Source organism: Notechis scutatus, chromosome 2 (assembly GCF_049901735.1).
Source record: "Notechis scutatus isolate UNSWTSFEM ecotype Mainland chromosome 2, rNotScu1.2, whole genome shotgun sequence".
In the NCBI taxonomy this organism is placed as follows: domain Eukaryota; kingdom Metazoa; phylum Chordata; class Lepidosauria; order Squamata; family Elapidae; genus Notechis; species Notechis scutatus.
This window is the reverse complement of record NC_142010.1, coordinates 150,999,865-151,008,544: the sequence shown is the minus strand read 5'-3', so window position 1 is coordinate 151,008,544 and position 8,680 is coordinate 150,999,865. Positions and strand designations below refer to the sequence as shown.

The window sequence follows — 8,680 nt, the reverse complement described above, 5'->3', positions numbered from 1 at the left end:
GAATATCAGGATAACCTTTTTTTAAAATGCACATTTGTTTACATTTCTTGTGTAGTTTTACTTTGTTCTTGTATATTTTTTCCTTTTGGTTGGAGTTTGTGGTTTAACGTGGTTTAACTTTGTGAATAAAATTAAAAAATCATTGAAAAAAAAAAGGAGGACTATCAGGAGAGTTTTGTCAGATTCCTCATTGGATGGGTTTTGTGAGTCTTTGGAGAGAACAGTTTCTTTTGGTCCTTCTGCCAGAGTGGCAGTTTAGCATGCTCTCGGCTCTGTCTTTTGTCTTCTGCTGCCACCAAATCACTCGACAAATGAAAACAAAACGGGACAAATGCCGGCTGTACATACAGCTCCTCCCTATTCTCTTTTTGCAGGCCCAGAATTTGGGCAACGAAATATCTACCAGAAACTACTGACATGAGCAATCTAATAGGCTCATGTATGATGGAACAAGTCAAAACACCTTCGTGCTTTTGAAAGTCCTGGATTCGTTTCAGCCATTTGTGTGATATCACTGGGTTACGGCCTTGTGGTTACCCACACATAGTCCCAATAAATACACAGCTCCTTCCCACAAGAATTTAAAGTGCCTCGGATGAAGAACCAACTTGCTTCATGAGATGGTTTAAAAGCCCGATCAAGAGAAGACTCTCTTTTTATACATCAATCACATACGGTGCCACCAGCTCCAGATCGACAACTGACCCTTCCAGGGGCTGCTCCACATGGAAATCACGCTGGTGTTGGAGCCCCTGACGAATCTTTTTGCCCCCACGCTGGGGAATTGGTAATTCTGAGTGGTGGGCCGGCAGAGGAGGCGTGAAGAAATAGGGATGCAGAAGTGCCTAAGGAACAAAAGGAAAGAAATCATCTGACTGGCTCTGACCAAATCTGATAGTCTCTCTCATTACATGGATAATCCTGGAAGCCTCTCAGAAAGCTTCCCCCAATGGGTGAGGGGCGGGATTGGGGAGGGAATTGTATTACAGTTCACAGATCTCCTACTGGTTGAGCATTATAGGAAGTACTGGTAGTCCTCGAGTTATAATTGTACTGAAGCCTGCCCGTTACAATTGCATGGTTATATGGTATGGTTTTACGACCTTTTTTTGCATCAGTCATGAAATGAACATGGCAATTGTCAGTCCGTGGTTTGCTCTGGGACAGAAGTAAATGCCAATTTTCAGCAAAACCCTTGTAAAACTGTGGGACACTGCAAATGGCCATAAATGCAACCCAACTGCTAAGTAGCCAAAGTATGTTCATGTGATCGGGAGTCCAAGAGTTGGATCTTCCAATCTGGGTCATAAGTACCCTCTGGGTAGGTCCATTGAAACTTTGAACAGTTGCTAAGCAACTGGTTATAAATCAAGGACTACGTGTATCAGCTAGAGAAGGCTGCTAACAGCACACTCATGCTGGATGAACAAAGTCTGAACAAGCTTCTACCATGCAATCCCTCCACCTTGTTCACAGAATTTCACATGAGGTAGGGGATATAATTTCCCTCTTTAAATCTTCTCGTGTTTTCCCACTACTGCTTAGTATTGTTTCTTTTTCTTAAAAAAACAACAACATATCTCTTAAGGTGGAATAGTTGCATGTTGCCTTTGAATTAGTACCACACGTTGCTCATTAGCTAGAGAAGCGTCTTTAGGGAAATGGAGATTCATAGCTGTGCAAAAGGTCACAGACAAATATCCACTGCAAAAGAGCAACGTGGGTTGGAGTGCCCTCTTTTGGTGATACAGAATGAACTTGCTTTCTTCTCAATGAGCAAAATTTCTCAAGGAATTTTAGAAGTAAACTGTTCCAGGGTTGATCTTCAACAAGTATCCAAAATAAGGACACAATCTTGGGTGCTCTTAGGAAACTCCAAGAGATAACCTAGATCAGGTTCAAATGCTATACAAAAGTGCTTGTAAAACCACTGCTTATTTTCTCAGCTTCCTTGTTACAAGCTAAGCCTGGGGTAGGGAGTGGAAGATGCCCACAAGTGGGTCAATCTAAAGGATCTCCATGGCAGGGGAACAATCCAATCTCACCCCTGGACCGTACTCTTGCTTTCATCTGTAGTTTTGCAGCTGACATTAACCTCCAAAGGGAATTTTACTAAAGCAGGGTCACCATTTCAGTCTATTAAAATTCGGCATCCATAAAACTTCTGTGTCCACTGCTTTCGCTGAAGTGTGAAAAATGTGGTGGTTTTTTTTTTTAAAAAAGCAGCATGGGTTAATTGGGTTTGGACAGTCACAAGGGGATCAAATTACTCCTTCCTTAATCTACATGTAGTAGTTTCAAAGAAAGACTCATACAGATAGTCAATACAGGTAGTCCTCAACTTATGACCACAATCGAGCCCAAACATTTATGTTGCTCAGAAATTTGTTAAGTGACTTTTGTCCCATTTTACGACTTTTCTTGACACATTTCTTAAATGAATCACTGCAGTTATTACATTTGTAACGTAATTGTTAAGTAGATCTGGATTCCCCATGGACTTTGCTTGTTAGGAGGTCACAAAGGTGATCACAAGGGACACTGCAACCGTCCAAAACACGTGTCGGTTGTCAAGCATCCAAATCACATGTTCACATGACCATGAGGATACTGCAACGGCCATAAGTGTGAAAAACAGTCATAAGGTTACATTTTTCAGTGCTGTTGTCACTTCGAATGGTCACTAAGCAAACTTTTGCAAGTTGAGGACTGCCTGCACGCTGTGTGCAATGAGTTGCTTCCTGCAATCCCATAAAGACCCTTGCTTTGTCCTTTGCAGGGTGCTGCACTATTCTGGCAGCCTCACTGCTCCCGCTTACCTGGGCTGCCTGCATCCGTTGCTTCGAAGGATAAACCAGGAATTTTTTCAGGAGCTGCACCGCTTGAGGAGAAGCATCAGGCACCACCTGCTCCAAAGGGATGGGCTGCTTCTCTTTGAAGGAGATTTTGTTGTAATCAGGCAACTCGGTAATCTCCTGTCCCAGCAAAAGAATAATAATGGGTGGGGGGGACTTGGCTGCTGGTTTCTTCAGTTTTAAAGGTTCCCCGCTCCTCCCCGGACCCTAATCCCTGCAGGCAAGCTAATGGTTATTGGACCCACCGGCCAGGTCTTCTCATTAGGTGTGCCAAGCACCCGGAGGACACAACACAGCTGCTCAATGTCATTTTCTCCAGGGAAGAGGGGAGAGTTGTTGAGAAGTTCAGCAAAGATGCAGCCAACTGCCCTGGTTAAAGAGGGGGAAAAAAAAAGAGGTAGCTGGATGAAGGGATAAGGGGAAACATCCCTGTCATCCAAACAATCAATCCCTTCTCCAAACAATTTCCTGCTTCTTATGCAGTGAAACATCTTTGATTCTTGATTTCAATGCGGTTTTTTCCCATGCAAATGTTTCAACATTCCATTTTAGATCACTTTTAGATTAACAAGAGTTGGAAGGGACCTTGTAGGTCAGGGGTCCCCAAAACTTGGCAACTTTAAGATGTTTAGCTGGCTGGAGAATTCTGGGAGTTGAAGTCCACAAGTCTTAAAGTTGCCACGTTTGGGGACCTCTGTTGTAGGTCAACTAGTCCAACCCACTGCCCAAGCAGGAGACTCTACACCAGGGGTCTCCAACCTTGGCAACTTTAAGCCTGGAGGACTTCAACTCCCAGAATACCCCAGCCAGCTTTGCTGGCTGAGGCATTCTGGGAGTTGAAGTCCTCCAGGCTTAAAGTTGCCAAGGTTGGAGACCCCTGGTCTATACCATTTCTGACAGATGGCAGTCCAATCTCTTCCTGAAAGCCTCCAGTATTTGAGTGTATTTCTCTAATTGGATGCTATAGAAACGATCCCTGAAAAGTATAGCCTTCCATTTCTGTTGTATAAGTTTGCATTCCTTTTTGTTTTCCTCATTTGGGAAAGGCTTCCCTTTTCTGAAGGAAGAGTCCTTTTCTCCAAGTTTCCTTAACACTGTTGATTAATCAGGATGGTAATAACACTTTTCCTGCTCTAGGAAATATTTTATAGGTAAATGTTGATTATTGTGATTCTGGGTGATTTCCTAGCACTTTGGGGAAACCTGGATTCTTTTTGAACTTTCCTTCAACATTTGCTTTATAATTTCCTCCCTTAAAAAGTATAATTGCATTGGATTCCATTAGCAATTTCCCATCTACTGTGCATATCAATTACATCTGATGGCACTGTGATCAAGGTTTTCAGTCAGTTCAACAACTGCATCTCTAACACTCCAAGGCTGCCCTCTTAAAACAGCCCAGAAATAGAATAATCCAGACTCACTACATGAAAGACCAAAGCTGCTCACCACAGGTCTACACCTTCATCATACTTTCGAGCACCATACAGCAATTCGGGAGCCCGATACCACCTAATTAGGAAGAGTACACAAATTATATTGTACACAACTCTATTTATCTCTCACAATGAAACTCAACTCTACTCCCCATAATTTTAAAGTCTGGTGCCAACAAGGCTCCAGCATTTTCTTAACATTTAGGACTGATTTCAAGAGTCTTGGAATAAGGTCTTAACTTGGAATCTAAGACCCCCTAGGAAAGTCGCTGAACTATCTTGTCCAACTTACATTAGCACTAAACATGTTCGCTGTGGCTACGAATTGGAGATGTAGGCATCTTCCAGTTTGATTCTCTCTTCCCTGGCAAAATGCTCAATCCATATCCCATGCCCATTGTTATTTACCTGGTGGCCACTTGATGGCTATATAGTCTATCTCCATCACTGGTGAACACTCGGGCCAAGCCAAAATCAGCAATTTTCAATTGCCCTGTGGAACTGATCAGCAAATTGGCTGGTTTCAGATCCTGAAATGACAAGGCAAGAATTTGAAAACATCTTAGAAGTTAAGGAAGAATGGGATGCACAGCATCAATGGGTCAAATAACAAGGTGTGATCTTCCTGGGAGAAAGAAGCCATCGTATGGTCAAACTTGACCAGGCCTCACCCGGTGCATAATAGAGTTGGCATGGCAGAAAGCTACACCCTTGAGTAGCATCAGCATGTAGCCTTTCACTTGGGCTTCAGTAAGAGGCTGTTCAGAATTGCGGATCACCTCGGACAGATCAGACAGCATATACTCAAATACCAGCACAAACCCTGTGCCATGAGGGAAAACGTCTTTTAGTTGCACCACCTATAAGAGAGAAGTTAGACAAGTTGGCTTCAATATTGGGTGACCTGTCCCACAATTTATATCATGAAGGCTTCCATCCTCAGTATAGCAATTTAAGTCACTGTATGTCTGACACAGCATGAGACATCTGAAGGTGTTTACAAAGCCTTAAGTTATATTATTGCCTCCAACACCTACGGTACTATATTTTGATGCTGGACACATTTCATTAAGCTTAAGACAATCAGTTAGTGCTCCAAAACAAGTTTGTGTGTGAAACTGGCAGGAAATTGCTTCCACACCCACTGCTGTGGTAATCCTGCTTCTCTGTTTAATAATGACACAATGGGGCATGGGTTATCCAATTATTAGATAAAAATCTAGTAATTATTATAGTCGGAGTTTTACCTGTTTCTGGAAGACCAAGGAAGTGGCAGCAAGTTGTTTCAGTGAAAGGGAAAGTCATGGCAAGTTCATCAATAATCTTTATCTGAATTCCCAACATTCTCCCTCAGGTTATTTTGCCTTAGTACAATATGTAAACCAGGCTAATTTGTTCTGAAATGTTAGTTTATTGGAGGACTGGCCTAAGATGGAATTTGAGAATCTAGTTAACTGATCCAGTTAACGCATGAATCGTCATTTCCACAAGCTACTTACATGCTGGTTTTCCTCAATCTCCTGCAAAGCCTTGATCTCCCGCAGGGCTTGATTGGGGATCCCATCTTCCAGCTTGCGGAGAGCCACTTTCTTCAGGGCCACAGTCTCTCCAGTCTGACAGGTAAGGGAGCAAAATAAGAATTGGAAGCAGATGTTCATCCTCAGAACTTGAAAAAAACAAAAACACTGGTACATTGGCCTCATGAGGAATTCCACTTACTTCTATGTTCTTGGCTTTGAAAACAATGCCATGGGCTCCTTCTCCAATACGGCCAAGAATGCTATATTGATCCATGGTGCCTTCTCATAACTGAAACAGACAAAAAAAAAAGGCAGTTCATCTGTTCCAGCCAGGGATTCATGCATTCTTATTAAATAGCTTGTGATTTGTCTTTCCCTTTTTCTTTGTTAAAAGTATGTTCCATCTTTCTTTCTCATACTAACATCGGATTGCTAACCTAAGCACCTCAAAAAATAAACATACTGTATATACTCGAGTATAAGCCTAGTTTTTCAGCCCATTTTTTGTGCTGAAAAAAAATCCCCTCGGCTTATACCGAGTCAGATTCCCTCTTAAAAAAATGGTGTGGAGTCGCGGCCTCCGGCGGCAGCGACTCCCAACAGCCCTAGCCCGGAAGGCAAAAAGCGTTTTGCCTTTCCCTTCCCAAGGCGGCGGACTGGGGCCGCTCGGCGCAGCGACTCCCAACAAAGCCCAGCCGGAAGGGAAAGGCAAAAGCGTTTTGCCTTTCCCTTCCCGAGGCAATGCGGGACTGGGGCCGCGCCGGCGGTAGTGACTCCTGACTCAGGGGCCTCCGAGGGAGGGGAAGAGAGTGACTCCTGCCTCCCGCTGTCATCATCATCTTCTTCTTTTGGGTTAGTGAATCAATTAAACCTTTCATGATAGTGAGATCGCTTCCCAAATTAATTATTTTTATTTTTGAAATTTACCAGTAGCTGCTGCATTTCCCACCCTCGGCTTATACCGAGTCAATAAGTTTTCCCAGTTTTTGTGTAAAATTAGGTGCCTCGGCTTATATTCGGGTCGACTTATACTCGAGTATATACGGTAATTTAAAGCAATTTAAAATTAGCTTTAAAATCTATATAAAACTACAACAGTTCAAACGGCTCAAAATAAAAAACTACATCTGATAACAAACTTTAAAATAATGAAAGAGGATCACCTCTCATCCTGCCTGCTGCAGATTTCTATCAGTATGTTCCTGCGCTATTTTTTTTGAAACTGGTTAACTAATTTGGCTTCCAACAAAGGAAATTAAGTCACTGAAAAATGCAATTAACAACAACAACAAAACCCATGGTCTTTACAGATTCAAAATTTCTAAATGGGGAAGCCATTTTGAGAAATCAATTTTAAAAACATTCTACGAGTTAAATCTTTCATAAAATTCTCTCTCTTTGAATTAATTCATTGAAATGAATGCATTGAAGTGAGCATATTTATTTGTTTATATATTTATTCAATTTGGATGCCCATCTCAACAAATGACTCCTGGCAGTGAACATAAAATGAATTAAAACAAATTTCCATTATAATACACACATTAAACTGCACATATCAGTTGAGGAAAATATTATAAGGCCATTAAGACTTGTTCCCCTAGCTAATCACTAGGCCAGCTGGGAGTTGAGTTTAACACATATTTGGGGTGGGAATATAATGTTATCTTAGTTATATACAGTGTTTTCTTTATGTAGCTGTTGTTAGGCAGCCAAGGTAATATTGTATTAAGAAGAGTAGCCTTATAAATCTTTTCAATACTATAAATACATCTGAATTTTCTCTACTCCAGCATGTATACAGAGTGGCAAGATATTTTTAAAAGTCAGAATTCCTGGTGGTATAGAAGAGAATTTCAAGCAAACCCAAGTAAAGTTCCAAAATGAATAATAGGATATTAACTAGATTACCTTGTGGATTTCTCCAGAGTTGATTTCAAGATTCTTTCACAAGGTATACTTTATTGAGGAAGCAAAGTCAGGCTGTTCTTTTAATTCCTTTTCCAGAAAAATAAAATATAAAACAACCCAGCCTATTATAAATTAAATACTAAACAGGATAAGAATACACCAACTACAAATCATATTATATGGGATGGGAGTTCAAGTTCAACATCAATCAGAATATAGCAAACAAGAATTAATTCCTCAATAATATGTGATAAGCTTGTTTTTATTAAAAGATTCAAAAGCAAAACCACCTCTTGTTTAAGTGATTTTTTTTCATTACTGAACCCAGTTTGTTGGGGGCAATATATTGACTCTGTAAACAGCTTAGAGAAGGCTGTAAAGCACTGTGAAGTGGTATATAAATCTCGGTAACTGGGACCTGGTTGCTCTGAAATACAGGTCTGGCATGTAATTTAGAAAGACAAATATGCATAAAACTTATCCCAGATATCTGAGTTGAAATATTGGGATAGTTGCTTTAAAGATAAGCACCAAATTCCTTTGAATGTGCCAAGATGCTTATCACTCCACCTTCTTGAATCCAAAACAGGAAGCAGTTTTAATCATAAATTAAATCATCAATTTCAACAGTTCTCCTGGATTAGATGGATCTCTAGATTAGATTAGATCTCTGCAAACAGGATTTCACAGCAGCAATGTTCTCTCACTTCTCGACTGCCACCCCCCCAACATATTCAGTAGTATACTGTTATTGAATATATAAGTTCATTGTTTTACAAAATATTTAACAACCAGCAGGTATTAATTTTATGCACATATACCTAGGATCTTTTCAGAGACATCAACATTTAAGATACGACCATCGTAATATACTAAAGCAATGACCGGGATTGATTCTAATTCGATGCTGGTTCTATCTATTATATTGCCCATCCAACTGGGCAATTCCTCTATCTAA

The 8,680-nt window shown here is 40.8% G+C and overlaps 1 protein-coding gene across 1 annotated transcript; it reads right to left on the bottom strand.

Moving 5' to 3' along the window:
* CDK20 (cyclin dependent kinase 20) lies at nt 1-7,846 on the bottom strand. Its single transcript, XM_026676306.2, has 9 exons — nt 7,723-7,846; nt 6,011-6,100; nt 5,791-5,904; nt 4,963-5,151; nt 4,700-4,821; nt 4,305-4,367; nt 3,101-3,224; nt 2,820-2,975; nt 1-845 (listed from the first exon to the last, which is right to left on the bottom strand). The coding sequence occupies exons 2-9, from the start codon at nt 6,083-6,085 to the stop codon at nt 657-659; spliced, it is 1,032 nt and encodes a 343-aa protein (XP_026532091.1). The 5' UTR covers nt 6,086-6,100; nt 7,723-7,846; the 3' UTR covers nt 1-656.
* Between the last annotated feature and the right edge of the window lie 834 nt (nt 7,847-8,680).